At 38.7% G+C, this 17,601-nt stretch overlaps 1 protein-coding gene and 1 non-coding gene across 10 annotated transcripts in view; one reads left to right on the top strand and one right to left on the bottom strand.

Moving 5' to 3' along the window:
* PHC3 (polyhomeotic homolog 3) overlaps positions 1 to 17,601 on the bottom strand; it is a 93,838-nt gene that overhangs the window by 66,165 nt on the left and 10,072 nt on the right. For all 9 annotated transcript variants that reach the window (XR_492928.3, XM_007972121.3, XM_007972124.3 and 6 more), the window contains exon 4: positions 17,244 to 17,321. Coding sequence is in view for 8 of the 9 variants with exons in the window: in XM_007972121.3 (XP_007970312.2) it covers positions 17,244 to 17,321 (78 nt within the window). In the remaining variant the exon portion in view is untranslated. The remainder of the gene's footprint in view (positions 1 to 17,243; positions 17,322 to 17,601) is intronic.
* On the top strand, positions 7,155 to 7,216 carry LOC119620765 (U7 small nuclear RNA). Its single transcript, XR_005237316.1, has one exon. It is a non-coding gene; the product is annotated as a U7 small nuclear RNA (small nuclear RNA).

Raw genomic sequence — 17,601 nt, 5'->3', positions numbered from 1 at the left:
TATTTATTCCTTTTAAAATAGCTTCTCCTCAAATGGCACTGGCATTTTCTAAAATTCTCCAAGACATAGTATCTGAAAGTCATCCTGATGCTTCCCTCTCCTTTACCACACACACAAAATCAGCCCCGTGTCTTGTTTCTAATACACCTTTTTGTCTCCTAATTTCCATTTCGATTTTTCATCACTTAGTTTGAGACTTTGGGCCCATGTCATTTCCGGCTTGATTACTTTAATATCTGCAAACTGATAGCTCTTACTGGAATCTTGTCCCCTTCTACTTGCCAGATAATCTTTCCCTGATTTTATTAATTACCCATTTAAGAATCTTCTGGATAAAGTTAAACCTTCCCTGACAACCTCTCTAGCATCATCTCCTCCCACTCCACACACAACCTTCCCATTACCTGTAGCAAAGTATTTGTAATATCACGATCTCAGTCCTCTATGGCACTGGCGATAATATTCCTGACTAGATTGAGCATCCTTGCCACCCCTATGCCCCAGCCCATCTGCAGCTACATAGTGAACAACTCGTTCTCAAAACTCACCTGCTCTAATAAGCTTTTTCAGGCATTCCCATATCCCAAAGCAGAACTGACTATTCCCCCTCTTTTTTGCCTAATTGTTACCATCCATATATTTTGGCATATATTTCGGCATATATTTCTATCTCATCCTTCTAAATAATAATTTCTTTAAGGGTGGGGGCCATGTGTTATTCATCTTCATATATCCAGTATCTACGAAATGTCTTTATTCAATAAGTTTATTAAGTTAATTAATGTCATGTTGTTTTAAGGCATATTTCATATTTTAAGGCATATTCATGCAATATTTAATTAAGCTTTGCTCCAGAGATTAAATCACCAACAGGGAAAAACTGGACCTAAGTTTTTCTGACTCGTGTATTTTGGCATCTGGGGTACTTCTGCAATATCCTGATAACTCCCTAATTCATCTCTGCAGTAATAATACGCCTTGGAACTTTTTTTTCAGTTGGTGATTCTTTCGAAAAACAGTAAGAAAGAAATGTACTCTTGGTAAGGATATTTACACATTCTTTACAGAAAAATGTAATAAAAGTCTTCTTAAAAAAATAATTGGCTGATAGCTAACAAGCCTGACAGTGCTTTTTAGGGAAGTAGAGCACAAAGTACAAACAGAATGCTTTTATTTTTCTTAAAAAAGAAAAGAGGAAGAAAACTAGCAACCCCCTGACCACCTGTATTCTACTCTAAGTTGTGAGATCAAAGAACAAGTGTTGTGTCTACTTTTAAGTTCCATATAACAAGTAGTATTTCAAAAGCAACTATCTACTAACACCCAGCTCATGAAGGCCAACAGATCAGTAGCCACCTCTGCAAGAAGTCCATCTCCCTAGCTAGCCTAACTAAAAAACTGCCCTTCCTTTCCACAACTAATAAGGCTCTCCTTTTTCCTATGTTGCTCTGCTGACCTAAACCAGATGTCCTTACCAATTTCCATTATTTTCTGTCAGTTCCATCCCAACACTCCTAATTCCCTTTCACTGAAGACCCTTATCAATCCTGTCACTTCATATCTCAAGTCACACTCCACAAAGAAACTCACTCACTGAGTCTGATTACTGCAAGCTGTCTTCCCACTGACACTAATTCTAAGAGTCACCAGAAAAAAACAAGTCTGCCAGAAAAAGCCACTTAACTCCCAACCACCTGTTAGTGTCCTCGAAAGGAGTTTCCAATGAATTACTACCTATAGCCAAAGTCCATTTGAGAGCTGTTTCTACCGTTTGACTGATCAGAATCCATCAGGTATACCTTAAATAGAGACATACGTCACATTAAAAGAATGATGTATCTGTATTCAGTGGCATTAAAAGATTTTTATGTCCACCGCTGAGTAAAAACGCAGCAAAATAACATGTAGAGCATCATTCATATAGTTACATACAAATGTATGTGTGTGTGTATATGTATCACAAACGTGAAAAACATGTTAAGAAAGATGGCCAGGCACAGTGGCTCATGCCTGTAATCCCAGCACTTTGGGAAGCTGAGACAGGTGGATAGCTTGAGCTCAGGAGTTCGAGACCAGCCTGGTCAACATGGTGAAAACCTGTATCTACCAAAAACACAAAAACTTAGCCAGGCATTGTGGCGCACACCTGTAGTCCCAGCTACTCAGGAGGCTGAGCTGGGAGGATCGCCTGAGCCTGGGAGGCAGAGGTTGCAGTGTGCTGAGATTGCAGCACTGCACTCTAGCCTGGGTGACAGAGTGAGACCCTGTCTCAAAAAAAAAAAGTTAAGAAAAATGACTGCATTGGATGTACACACAATAATACATACTCACCACACGATATATGACTAGACTCAATATAGAAACACACACACCCATGCACCACTAACTGTGAGAACAGTCACCAAAATGTCAAAGGTATATAATGCCTTCTAGGAGTAAAATTCAGGATTAATTTTTTTAAAGTTTTTAACTTTTCTAGGTAGGTATTAATTTTAGAATCAGAGAGGAAACGCTATTTTGCTCTTTAATATTTACCTTAGTATATTAATTTGCTTTTATCATGTTAAAGCAGCTTATAAACGGTATTGCCTCATTATTTAGTGGGAACTGCTATGTGGTACTTCAAATATTAGTAGTGTAAAATACTATATGGAAATTTTATTTTTATTTTATTTTTTTAAGAAAAGAGATGGGGTCTATGTAGTTCAGGCTGGTCTCAAACTTCTGGGCTCAAGTGATTCTCCCATCTTGGCCTCCCAAAGTGCTGGGATTACAGGCGTGAGCCACCATACCTGGCCCTGTATGGAATTTTTTTTTTCTTGAGATGGAGTCTTGCTCTGCTGCCCAGACTGGAGTGCAGTGGCACAATCTCGGCTAACTGCAACCTCCGCCTCCTGGGTTCAAGTGCTTCTCCTGCCTCAGCCTCCTGAGTATCTGTGACCACAGCGCCCACCATGACGCGTGGCTAATTTTTGTATTCTTAGTAGAGACGGGGTTTCGCCATGTTGGCCAGGTCTCAAAATCCTGATCTGAAGTGATCGGCCCGCCTCGGCCTCCCAAAGTGTTGGGATTACAGGCCTGAGCTACTGTGCCCGGTCTTTTAAGTAGTAATAGCTGTCCATGAAGAATTTTCTTTTTAAGAGACTACATGTTTTTTTCCTGAGACAGAGTCTTGCTCTGTCGCCCAGGCTGGAGTACAGTGGCGCCATCTTGGCTCACTGCAACCTCCACCTCCCGGGTTCAAGCGATTCTCCTGCCTCAGCCTCCTGAGTAGCTGGGATTACAGGCACTTGCCACCAGGCCCAGCTAATTTTTGTATTTTTAATAGAGACGGGGTTTCACCATGTTGGTCAGGCTGGTCTCGAACTCCTGACTTCGCGATCCCCCCACCTTGGCCTCCCAAAATGCTGGGATTACAGGCGTGAGCCACAGTACCCAGGTGAGACAGCAAGTTTTTAATAAATCAAAGAAATAAAATACCTATCCTATTTATTTTAGAAAAACATTACTTCTACTTTCTGCAATACGAGCTGGTGAAAATAAAACAAACATAAAAAAACCTCAGTCTCCCAATGTTTCCAGATTTTGACATCCTAGAAAGAAAAGTTACAATGTCAAAACAATTAAAATATTCAAAATAATTTAAAATGTCCACCAACAGGGATGGTTATATAAAATAAAATCCATTCACACTGTGCAACCCCACACAGCAGCTTAAGTGAGATTGATCTCTGTCGGCAAACATAAAAAGATCTCAAGACACACTGTTAAGGGAAAAAAACAAAATGCAGAATACCTGTGTTTACAATGTGTAAAAAAGAGCGCTAAATGCATATATGCACACTTCTCTATGACATATATGTCCATAATACATAGGATAAGATCTGGAGGGACATAGAACCAACTAAGAAGATGACTGAAAGGGAAAGGAGGCTTTAGGGAACTTAATATCTTTTTTACTTTTTCTGTACTGTTGGAATATTTTACAAAAATGCAGTAAAGCTGCTTGTGACCATACAAATATTCAGGCTACAGTTTTATCTCACACTAGTATTAGGTTTTGGAAAAGGCTTCTACACCCAACCACTTAAAATTATATTTTAAAGAATCCTTAAAAACAAGGAGTTTTGAAGTCTAAAAAAAAAAAAAACCCTGAAAGAGATAATAAAGGATGAGGACACTAGCAGAACACTGAGAATGACTGATTATAAGCAAATAATTTTCTCTCAGGTAAATTTACATCCCATATATAACATAAATATATCAAATGGATTCTGATATGTGGCTGATGTGATTTGGACATTGTTTGAGAAAACTGAACAGTTTTAAGGTTCTTGATCTAAAAACAATCTCACTGACCCACTGAATATGCCCTTAGGAAATTTTTAAGAAGAAAATAACTAAAAATGTATACAAATATATATAATAAAATAGTCAGTATAGGTTTACTTATATTAGCAAAAACATGGAAAAATTAAAACCACCAGCAAGAGAAAAGTAGTTTTTAAAAATGGTAGAACATTATACACTCATTAAAAATCATATTTACAACCAATAAATAAAGAAGATAATAAAGAAACAAACCATTTGCTTATCCCTCCTACTAAATCCCATTAAAATAGCAATTAATACAGTAAAAAAGGATTGAGGAAACAGACACATCCAGACTATCAGACATTCCATAAGGTAAGTTGACCTGAGCTCTTCAAATGTCACGAAAGAAAAAAAAGACAGGAAGCCTTTTTTATATTAAAAGGAAAAAAGAGTCTTCAATGCAGTATGTGATCCTTTAAAATTAAATACTCAATGGGGGCCAGATATCGTTAGCCTAGATCGCGCCACTGCACTCTAGCCTGGGTGATAGAGGCTCTATCTCAACAAAAAATTGAGGCAGGCGAAACACGAGGTCACAAGTTTGAGACCAGCCTGCCAACATGGTGAAACCCTGTCTCCACCAAAAATACAAAAAATTAGGTGGGCACAGTGGCGGGCGCCTGTAATCCCAGCTACTTGGGAGGCTGAGGCAGGAGAATCGCTTGAACCTGGGTGGCAGAGGTTGCAGTGAGCCAAGACCATGCCACTGCGCTCAAGTCCAGGCGACAGAGTAAGACTCCATCTCAAAAAAAAAGAAAAAAGAAAAAGAAAAAAAAATCTGATAGGCCAGGCACGGTGCCTCACACCTGTAATCCCAGCACTCTGGGAGCCTGAAACAGGTGGATCACTTGAGCTCAGGAGTTTGAGACCCACCTGGGCAACATGGCGACACCTTGACACTACCGAAAATACAAAAATGAGTCAGGTGTGGTGGCGTACGACTAAAATCTCAGCTACTTGAGGGACTAAGCAGGGAGGATCAATTGAGCCTGGGAGGTGGCAGTTGCAATGAGCCATATTAGCACCACTGCACTCCAGCACGGACAACAAAGTGAGAACCTGTCTTGAAAAAAAAAAAAAGAAAAGTGAAAATAAAAGTAAAATAAAATCTGACAAATAGCATAACAGAGATCCAAAGAATTTTATCCATAACAGAAGAACAGAATATTAGTTTGAAAGAACAATGAGAAAACAAGAAAATGCTCTGAGAAATTAGAAATATAGTGGCTGAACTAAAAATTTTTTTTAAAAAGTCAAAGAAAGAGCTAAAAGAAAAAGTTGAGGAAATATCCCACACACACACAAAAAGACAGTAAGTGAAAAGGTAAACAAGATAAAGGATCAATCCAGAAAGGTCAACATTCAACCAAGAGCTCCAGAAAGAGAGAACAGAGAAAACAGAAAATTAATTTCTCATGGATTTGTTTAGTTTCACATATATGATCATTAAAGAACAAAATTAACTTCTTGTAAATTTGTTTAGTTTCACATACATGATCATTAAAAACCTAGTTTCACACTGAGAGGCCCCAACAGGTGTCCTACACAATGACATCTAGACATATTCCCATGAAACTACAAAATAAAAAACTTAAGCAAACAGGCAAATCTCAAAGATTCTGGAAAGGAAGAACAGGCAGTTACCCCAGAAGAATGATAATGAAACTAACAACAGCCTTTTCTTCAGCAATACTAAAATTTTGAAAAAAATAATATTTGCTTTCAAATTTCCTGAGAAAAATTATTTTCAATATAGAATTCATGTAAAGATAATTATAAAAAAGAAGAGGTAATTTTCAGGCCCACAAAGATTTAGTTTTTCTTCCACATAGCCTTTAAAAGAAAGTTATAAGATACTCCAGCAAAACAAAATTCTTATCATACTGTCCTTTGACTATTTACTTGTCTGTATCCTCGTTATACTCTAAAACCTTTGTTCACTTTCAATCCTTGGCACCTGACAAGTAGGCACTCAATAAAAAAGTACTGGCATAGATTGTCCTCAGGAATGTGGAAGACTAACACAGAACCCCACGTAGTAATGAATCTCTGAATCTAACCTCTCCTGTTTCAGGATCATGATCTCACGGTGAGACCTCTTCTCTGCAAACTCTACCTGTTTTAAAAGTTTAGCATTCCTCAGCTACTGTAATACAATCCCCAAAGATCTCTTTTCTGTTAACTCCTATGACATTTATCACTTGATTATATACTATTATATTATGTACTGTTTGATATATCTAAGCATAGTTCTTCAAATGCATACTCCCTGAGGGAAGAAACTTTGACTTACATATACCACCAGAGCAAGTAGCACGATGTTGGACAATAGATATATTTGCTGTAACGGGCAACCAAAGAATCTCATTACAGGGGTCAGGATTAGAAACTCTTCTATAACCCAATCTCAGGCAATTAGAATATATCCTAAAATAATTATCTGCATTGCAATAATCAAGAATTAACATTAGGTCGGCACGGTGGCTCACACCTGTAATCCCAGCACTTTGGGAGGCCAAAACGGGCAGATCACCTGAGGTCAGGAGTTCGAGACCAGCCTGGGCAACATAGTGAAACCCCGTCTCTACTGAAAATACTTAAAAAAACTAGCTGGGTGTGGTGGTGGGTAACCTGTAATCCCAGTTACTCAGGAGGCTGAGGCAGGAAATTGCTTGAACCCAGGAAGCACATGTTCTAGTGAGCCAAGATCATGCCACTGCACTACAGCCTGGGTGACAGAGTGAGAGAGTCTCAAAAAACAAAAAAAGAGTTAACATTAATAGTGTTACAGTGCTTTTAGAATTTATCTAGCAGGCTTTCTGCTTTTTGCTGGAAAGCCCATAAAAAAAAAACATGCAAAAAGAACATTAATATCATTGCATATTCTAGCTGATACTTATTACCTACCATACATCTTTCAACAAGTATTTATTAAGTACCTACTATGTGATGGGCATGTGTATTTTTATAACACATATAAACTAAGAAACCCTCACATAATCCTAGATTAACATCTAAACATGAAAAAGTTCTCAAACTTTTTTCTTATTAATAAACACAGTCTTATTCAGAACCTGAGATTCAAACAGATCACAGAACTGCTCTGGCTGGCTAAAGCTTACATAAGATAAGGCCCAGACCCCAGTCTGTCATGTCAGTCTATGGAGGCTGCCATAATAAAATACCACACACTGGGTCACTTAAACCAGAGGTCCCCAAACTTTTTGGCACCAGGGATTGGTTTCATGGAAGACAATTTTTCCACAGACAGGGTGGGGAAAATGGGTTTTGGGATGAAACTGTTCCATCTCAGATCATCAGGCATTAGATTTTCAAACCTAGATCCCTCACATGTGCAGTTCACAATAGGGTTCACGCTCCTATGAGAATCTAATGCTGCCGCTGATCTGACAGAAGGCGGAGTTCAGGCGATAATACTTGCTCACCCACCACTCACCACCTGCTGTGAGGCCCAGTTCCTGACAGGCCACAAAGTAGTACCGGTCCATGGCCTGACCCCTGACTTAAAACAACAGGAATTTATTTTGCACACTTTCAGAGGCTGGGAAGTCCAAAATTAAGGTGCCCACAGATTGTTTCTGGTGTGGGCTCTCCTCCTGGCTTGCAGACTGCCACCTTCTCACTGTGTTCTCACATAGCAGAGAAATTGCTAATGTCTCTTCTTCTTTTATAAGAAACCAATTCTATCAGATCAGGGCTCCACTTTTATGACTTCCTTTAACTTATATCACATCCCTAAAGGTCCTATCTCTAATACAGTCCGAGTTAGGTTTCAACATATGAATATGGGGGACATAATTCAGTCCACAGCATCATTTCCTGAACTTTCTCTATGATACAGATCCAAGGATATCTGGATAAAAAGACTAAAACCATTTAATTAGACGATTTAATTTTACAGAAAATTGGCAGGCAGGGAGGTTAAATGACTTGGTTAAGTCACATTAACAGTCAGTCACAGAATTTAAGATTAGAACCCAAGTCCCTCATCTCCTCCATTCTACCCAACTTTCTCTCACCACACCATGAACAGTAGTGAAGTCATCAAGTACTCGTGTGACATGAACACTCAAGGAGCTGCATGAGACATCATTAATCATGAAACCTCCCACATGAACTCCAAACTCACATAACCAATGCCTACTCAATACTACAGGTGGGTGTCTAATACACATCATAAACTTAACATGTCCAAAATCAAACTCCTAATTTTCTTCTCCAATATCTCCTTTAGCTCCCAATCTTTCCAGATGCTTCAGCCAAAATACTATGGAGTCACCCTTGACTCCTCATATCTTTTATTCAATGCATCAGCGTATCTTGTGTTAGCTCTCCTTTCAAAACATATCCAAACTTCTATAATTAAATGTTAAAAAAAATTCAAAATCTGGCTAACCACTTTTCACCACCTCTAATATCAACATCATGATCCAAACTGCCAATATCTTTCCATTTGAATTATTACAAGAACATTTAACTCCATGCTTCTATCTTCTGCCCCTAGAACCTACTCTCAAAAACCAATTTGAGATCATGTCACTTCCATACCAGAACAGTTCTCCAATAGTTTCCCAACTCATACTTACTAAAATCCAAAGGTCTTATAATTTCCTCATGATTAGGATTACAATTACCTCTCTGATGTCAACTCTAAACCACACTCCCACTCTCTCACTCCACTCCAGCCACACTGTCCTCCTTTCTGTTCCCTGTGCATATCTGCCCTCCCCACCATCCTTAAAAAGGCCACCTTTATTAACAAGGCTTTCCCTGACCATCCATAATTAAAATGGCATATTCCCTCAGCCCATTCCCCTTCCTTGCTTTATTTTTCTCTTTCACTTACCATCGTCTGACATACTATGTACTTGTTTAATGTTCATCTATCCCTAGCTCCATGAGGAAAGAGATTTGTTTGTTGTGGTACTGTATCCTCAGCACCTAGAAGAGGATTTGGCAAATATTAAATGCTCAGTAAATATCTGATGACTGAATGAGTGAATGCATGAATGAATAAAGTCATAAAACTGGGCTTCAAAAGCTCATCTTGTCTAGCATCATAATTAGAAAGCCATAAATAAAAAAACAATTTTTTTCCCTTTCTGACAGAATAGTACAGTGAGTTGAAGTCAAAATATCAGGGATTAATGTAGTTATAGGGCCAAATGCAACAAGGAAAGAGAATGACATATACATAGCCCTTAAGTCACTCAGAGACTTATGATTGTAGTTTTCAGCCACATAATCCTTTACAGCTGAAAATGACCAAATATTTAGTAAAGTGTGTGTGTGCATGCGCGCACATGTGTCTGATAGCACTGCCCTCACATGAAAACAAACAAAATTAACTATAAGCCTATTTATATTTATGTATAGAAATGCATAGTCAGCTGGGCATGGTGGCTCACACCCGTAATCCCAGAACTTTGGGAGGCTGAAGCAGGCAGATCACCTGAGGTCAGGAGTTCAAGACCAGCCTGGCCAACATGGTGAAACCCTGTCTCTACAAAAAATACAAAAATTAGCCAGGCTTGGTGGCGGGCACCTGTAATCCCAGCTATTCAGGAGGTTGAAGCACAAGAACCTCTTGAATCCAGGAAGTGGAGGTTGCAGTGAGTTGAGATCGTGCCACTGCACTCCAGCCTGGGTGACAGCGCAAGACTCCATCAAAAAAAAAAAAAAAGGGAGGGAGGGAAGGCAGGCAGGCAGGCAGGTATAGCAATAATATAGGAAAGCAGGCCAGGCACAGTGGCTCACACCTACAATCCCAGCATTTTGGGAGGCTGAGGCAGGACTGCTTGAGGCCAGGAGTTCAAGACCAGCCAGAGGAACACGGTGAGATCCCTTCTCTATTAAAAAAACAAACAAAAATAGCTGGGTGTGGAGGCATGCACCCGTAGTCCCAACTACTCAGTAGGCTGAGGCAGGAGAATTGCTTGAGAATTTGAGGCTGCAGTGAGCTACGATCATGCCACTGTACTCCGGCTGGGGCAATAGAGTGAGATAGTATCTCCTAATCAAACAAAAAAAAAAAAAGTAAAAAATAAAACATATAGGAAAGCTTTAAACAAAACTTTGTCAGAGACAATGGGATTACTGAAGGCAGGTAGTCACTTTTACTCTATACATTTGTGTTATCTATTCCTTAGGCAAAAATAGTTTGTTCAATTTTATTTACACAATATAAAAATTAACAAAATAAAGCTCTTCAACCTCCTTCCTCAGAGATGACCACTAATAACAGTTTGTTGTGTACCATTACAGATCTTCTGCTTGCATAATCAAATGAACACATGCAAATAACTTTTAAAAAATAAGTTAAATGACAAGAATTCTGCTTCCAAAAAAATGGAGTAGACATACTTTTCCCTATTCCTCCTGCCAAGAACAACTAAAAACTCTTATGTTACATATAAAATAAACCTAAGAAGACCCCAAAAGGTAGAGGAAAAAATACACAGACTGGCTAGAGACCTCAGGATCGAGTACACAACATGGCAATGAATTCTCTGGGTTTTCATTTTACCTCTTATAACCCACACTTGGAGGGTGGAAATGAAGAAGTCAATAACCCAGAAACACCACAGGCACAAACAAAAATCCCCAACAAAAGCCTGCTTTTTTTAACCAAAGGACCAGGAAAGGGACAGTCTTGCAACACAGAAAAGTTTTAGACAATAATCACTCTACTCCAACCAAACACTACAGAAAAAAACTGTGACCCCACCCATGTCTGCAAAGAACTTGATTTTCCAACTCCCTCAACCCCTCCAACAGGTTCATGTCAGAGAAGGCCATATAGAGAACAGGACTTTCATCCTAGCCAGGTGATAATAAACCACCACCACACCCATGCACCCTGCAGTCTCAGTGGAGACCATGTGGGGAGAGTAAAAGGTACTCTCATTCCTTCTAGCCAGAGAGGCTTCAGTAAAGGCCTAGTGAGGAGCCAGAACTCCCACCCCAGCTTAGCAATTAAGAGGAACATCCCCCCTTCAAGTGTCAATGGAGGCTAACTGGGGAATCTGTACTTGTACCCCCTGTATTTCATGCCATATGGGGACTCACACTTGCACCCTCATACTGCATGAAGAAGGCAGCACACTCTCCCACTGAGAAACAGCCAAAATAAAAAGGTCAAATAGGATCGCTAGTCACATAACATAATACTAAAAACATCCAAGTTTCAATAAAAAATCACTCATCACATCTAGAACCAGGAAAACCTCAAAATGAATGAAAAAGACAATCAATAGAAGCCAATACCTAGATAACAAACATATCAGAATTACATGATGAAGGCTGGGCATAGTGGCTCACACCTGTAATCCCAGCACTTCGGGATGCTGATCACCTGAGGTCAGGAGTTTAAGACTGGCCTGGCCAAAATGGAGAAACCCCGTCTCTACTAAAAATAAAAAAATTAGCCGGGCATGGTGGTAAACGCCTGTAATTCCAGCTACTTGGGAGGGTGAGGCATGAGAACTGCTTGAACCCAGGAGGTGGAGGTTACAGTGAGCCAAGATCATGCCACTGTACTCCAGCCTGAGTGACAGAGTGAGACCTTGTCTCAAAAAAAAAAAAAAAAAAAAAAAAAAAAAAGAATTATATGACAAAGCAGCCATCATAAAAATGCTTCAAAGAAGTCAGGCCCAGTAGCATGCATCTGTAGTTCCAGCTACTTAGGAAGCCAAGACAGGAGGATCACCTGAGCCCAGGTGTTGGAGGCCAGCCTGGATAACATAGTGAGACTCCCATCTCTTAAAAAAAAATAATGGTTCAAATAAGCAACAACGAGCATACCTAAAACAAATTTTAAAAAAAAGGAAAGAAAAAGGTCTCCCTAAAGAAACAGAAGACATAAAGAAGAACCAAATAATAATTTTATATTTTTATTTTTTGAGATGGAATCTCACTCCACCACCCAGGATGGAGTGCAGTGGCGTGATTTCGGCTCATTGCAACCTCTGCCTCCCGGGTTCAAGCGATTCTCTTGCCTCAGCCTCCCAAGTAGCTGGAATTACAGGCACATGCCACCACGGCCGGCTTATTTTTGTATTTTTAATAGAGATAGGGTTTCACACATTGGCCAGGCTGGTCTCGAACTCCTGACCTCAAGTGATCTGCCTGCCTCAGCCTCCCAAAAAGCTGGGATTACAGGCATGAGCCACTGCGCCTGGCCCCAATTAATTTTAGACTGCAAATACAATAACCAAAATAAATAAGTTAAACAAGCTTACACAATGCATTCTTGCTTTTTACACTCAATACATAATGAAAATCCAAGTCTCTCTGTAGACAAATATACAGTACTTTTTAGTAGCTATAGTATTCTACCGTAGGAATTAACTATCATTTATTTAACTAATTCTCAATTAATGGGCATTTATATTATTTATAATTTTTCACTATTATATATCATGCATATGGGCATAATTATCTAGGCCATTTTTAATTATGTCACAAAGTGAGAGTGCTATTATGAAAGGATACGCACAGATTCTTTTGGCTTTTTTTGAAACAGGGTCTCATACTGTTGCCCAGGCTAGAGTGCAGTGGCACAATTATAGCTCACTGTAGCCTCAAACTCCTAGGTTCAAGCAATCCTCCTGCCTCAGTCTCTTGAGCAGCTGGGACTACAGGCACACGCCACCACACCTGGCTAATTTTTTTTTATTAGATGGGGTCTATGTTGCCCAGGCTGGTCTCAAGCTGCTAGACTCAAGTGATCCCCCCACCTCAGCCTCCCAAAGCACTAGGATTACAAGCATTAGCCAACATTCTCAGCAAGGGCATATACGTTTTAAAGTTTAACACACACTGCGAAATAACCCTCCAAAAGAGTTGCACCAAACTATATTCCCACTAATAGTGTATGAGTATACCTACTTTTTCACATTCTTGCCAACAATAGGTATTGTGTAAACGTTTTTCCTTGTTTTCTAGTTTGACAGATGAAAACAGTACTTCATTGTTATTTGTACATATATTTCTATTTTTTTAGACAGGGTTTGCTCTATCACCCAGGCTGAAGTGCAGTGGTGCCATCTCAGCTCACGGCAGCCTTGACTTCCTGGGCTCAAGTAAGCCTCCCACCTCAGCCTCCAAAGCAGCTGGAACTACAGGCGCTTACCACAACATCCAGCTAATTTTATGTTACTGTATTTTGCTTGTGGAGATGGGGTATCATCTGCCTGCCTTGGGCTCCCAAAGTGCTGGGATTACAGGCATAAGCCAACATGCCCAGCCTTTTTACATACATTTATTACTGATATGTTAAATATATTTTCATGTGTTTAGAAGTCAAAACATAGCCGTGCACAGTAGCTCATGCCTGTAATCCCAGCACTTTAGGAGGCCTAGGCGGGCAGATCACTTCAGGTCAGGAGTTCGAGAACAGCCTGGCCAACATGGCAAAACCCCGTCTCTGCTTAAAATACAAAAATTAGCCAGGCACAGTGGCGTATGCCTGTAGTCCCAGCTGCTTGGGAGGCTGAGGCAGAAGAATCGCTTGAACCCAAGAGGAGGAGGTTGCAATGAGCCAAGATTGCACCACTGCACTCCAGCCCGGGAGACAGAGCAACGCTCCATCTCAAAAAAAACAACAACAACAACAACAAAAAAGTCTTTCTTTTAAAAATTACCAACTAAGGTCTTCTGTGAATTCTCACTGTTTATCTTACTAATATAACAGTCTTTGGTATTTTAGAAATATTATCAGCCAGGTGTAGTGGCTCATGCCTATACCACATAATCCCAGCACTTTGTGACCTGTGGTTGGAGGATCACTTGAGCTCAGGAGTTCGAGACTAGTCTGACTGGGGAACACAGCGAGACCTCATCTCTAGTAAAAATTTTAAAACTTAGCCAGGCGTAGTGGTGTACGCCTGTAGTCCCAGCTACTCAGCAGTCTGAGGTAGAAGGATCACTTGAGCCTGGGAGATGGAGGTGGTAGTGAGTTACGATTGTGCCACTGCACTCCAGCCTCAGAGGAAGACTCTGTCTCAAAAAAAGAAAAGAAAAAAACGCTAAAATTCTGTCTTCCTTTTTGAAAAAAAATTAAAGTGAAAAAGAGAAGAAATATTACCCATTTATGCAAACATATTTTCTCCCATTTTGTTTTCACTTTGCTTATGCTGTTTTTTTGGTAGCAGTAAAATTTTTAGTTGGTTTAACTTCCATTTTAAAATTTAACTAAATATTTGCCCCATTGAAGTTGAAATACTTAAGACATAAACCTAAAGGCCCAGTCCAAATTAGTTTCAAAGCCAAACAATCATAAAATCACCCCTCCACTACTGACAATTATTTAGAATTAGTCATGATTCTAATTAAAGAAAAGAATGCAGGTACCCACTAGTTCCCTATACATTCAATTAACAATAGTCTACTCTCCAAACCACATATAGATGGAGTATCTGTTATATGAAATCTTTGGGACCAGAAGTGTTTCGGATTTTCTTTGTTTTGGTTTTTCAGATTTTTGGAAAGATACAAAGTGGTTCAGCATGCCAAAATTAAAAATCCAAAATCCAAAATGTTCCAATGGACACTCCCCCTTTGAGTTATGTTGGTGTGCAAAAATTTCAGATTTTAGAGCATTTCAGGTTTTCACATTAGGAACAGTCGGTAGGTACACAGTTCCCCCAGGTGGTATGATTGGACTTTTGACTTGATTTTTTAAATAATATTCCATTTCCCCATTGGGATCCCAATTCTACTCTAAGCCCCAACTACCCAGTTGGTTATTTGACAGCCCTTTTTTCTTCTGGAGAATGGACCCTTTCCCATGGCTTCACTGTTATCTGGAAACCTAACTCAAAATACCCAAAACTCTGAAAACTACTAGTCTGCTACCTGATGGCTCATTATCATCACCACTTGAGATTTCTACTACCACGCTCCACCCCCTTTTTGGATATTGATCTAAACTTACTAAGTTACCTTGGGCATTATAATTTTTACTGCTAGTCAAATTACGTGAGCAGAAGCTCACAAAGGATACTAAATAAAGCAAATGTAATGTTTTATTCCTTTATTTTACTGGGAATCTGTTCTTCCTACTTATCTTCTCCCACCAGCCATTTACAGCTTTTGGCATACTTCATGGTATAATACTGCTGGTTTATGACAAGTATCATTAACAATGTCATACATATAAGCACAACCACTAGAATTCTAACTTCTGTGAATGTCACATACGTAAAGCCGTAATGAAAGAAAACAGTTTAAAAAGATACCTTTTAATAACATGAAGAAAAAAAAAATCAAAATAACATATCTATACAAATATATCCTATCATTATTCCAGTATTTTGCAGAATAAAGAATTTGTCTATATAATTCCCTTCAGGAGCCCACAAAATGTTTATCACTCCTTTCCCACTACCATTGTATTAATTAAAGACACCTGATGTCAATGACCAAACTACAGTATTAATGCTTAGAGCTAGGCTACATTACTTAACTTTTTCATTTTCTTTAACATCTTCAAGTCATAGGTAACTTTTTAATCTAATCTTGTTCCTACTCCAGGACATTCCCATGAAAAAAAAAAAAAAAAAAAAAACAACTATATGCTGACCACAGCATGTATTTAGCAAAGACCATACACTTAGCTGAAGAAATACAGCACAATTTCGCCTTCAATTCCTTAACAAACTACAAACCATATTGTATGGGAGCCAATTTTATGAAGTATCAAAGTATTACCATTCTGGACCAGGAAAAAGTATCTAGAAAGAACATTACTAGGTTTTCAAGTAAAGGCAATTTGCTCCCCACCAGGAGACACCTTTAGTTGTCACACTAGAGGAAGGAGAAAGACCACAAGCTGCTGGTATCTAGTAGCTAGGGGTGCTGCTAAACATCCTATAATGTACACAATAGCCCCCGAAAACAAAGAATTATCTGGCTCATAATGTCCACAGTGATGAGGTTGGGAAACCTGGGACAAATGATGAAATGTGAATATGAACTACGTTGTATCCATGTTATATTTCCTGAATTTAATAATTTTTCCGTGGCTTCACAGAACAATAGCCTTGTTCTTAGGAAATACACATCAAAGTATTTAGGAATTTGGATTTAGGAATAAAGGAACATGTCTCAACTTACAAATGACTCAGAAAAAAATATGTACACATGTAGTGGGAAAGAATGAATGATAAAGTAATGGGGCAATATGCTAATAATTGATTAATCTGAGTAGAGTATATACAGAAATTTTTTAATTATTCTTGCAGTTTAAAATTATACCAAAATTAAAGCTAAACAAGTATTATCATGCCCATAAATTTATTTTACCTGGGAAACTTTGCACAATTTCCCAATATATTTGTGCAATATAGCAAATCCGCTTTCTTTTACTCCTTTCTCAAAATAAATTCCCCTATCTCGAATGGATACTTGCAAATTGAACCCAAATAACTCACGTAAGCTGAAAGTATAATTTCTAAAATGTGAATGGCACAAAGTTAGAAATGCTTAGATGTCTACCAAGGACATGACATTCTATTGTATATCACAGTAAATTCATGGCCAATATCTCTGCATTGTGTATTTCAGGCTTTCAATACACACTGAAAACTGAAACCACTTAAGATCTGAACATGATCAATGCAAAAAGATATACAAGAAATAATACAAAAGTATTTTTAAGACTCAGATTTTCATAAGTTTAACATTAGTTATGAATTCTTGAATTTTATCATTCCTATTTCTGGGCAATTGTTACTTCAAACAGCATGCAACAAATTATAATAACGGCTTCATAAATAACAAGTTTACTTTTGGAAAACAATTCTTTAAAATTTTAAATTCAGGAAAAAAAAATTTAGGGAACTTACAGACGTTTGGGACATACTTGACTGTTGTGTGACACTTCCTGTGGGAGATGTAGAAGGTCTTCCACTGGACAAACTTGCCTAAAATAGTAAGACTTTTATAATACATCGGTAAAAACCTAAAGTTAAGAACTTTCTGGTACCATGATAACACAAAACCACAACAATAAATGTTAAAAGACCTATGCATGAAACAATTTTACAGTCAACATGGCTTAAGCTTTGGTTAAACAGATTTTTTAAATAAGAAAAAGCTGAATGGTGAAAACAGGGGATCCAAAGACTAGTCTTATTTTTATTAACTACTTTATTGTCAGTTTCACTTTACGTGTCTCTGTCATCTTTAAAGTGGAATCACTAC

This window comes from Chlorocebus sabaeus, chromosome 15 (assembly GCF_047675955.1).
Source record: "Chlorocebus sabaeus isolate Y175 chromosome 15, mChlSab1.0.hap1, whole genome shotgun sequence".
Taxonomy (NCBI): domain Eukaryota; kingdom Metazoa; phylum Chordata; class Mammalia; order Primates; family Cercopithecidae; genus Chlorocebus; species Chlorocebus sabaeus.
The sequence above is the reverse complement of the archived record's forward strand: the minus strand, read 5'-3'. Positions and strand labels throughout refer to the sequence as shown.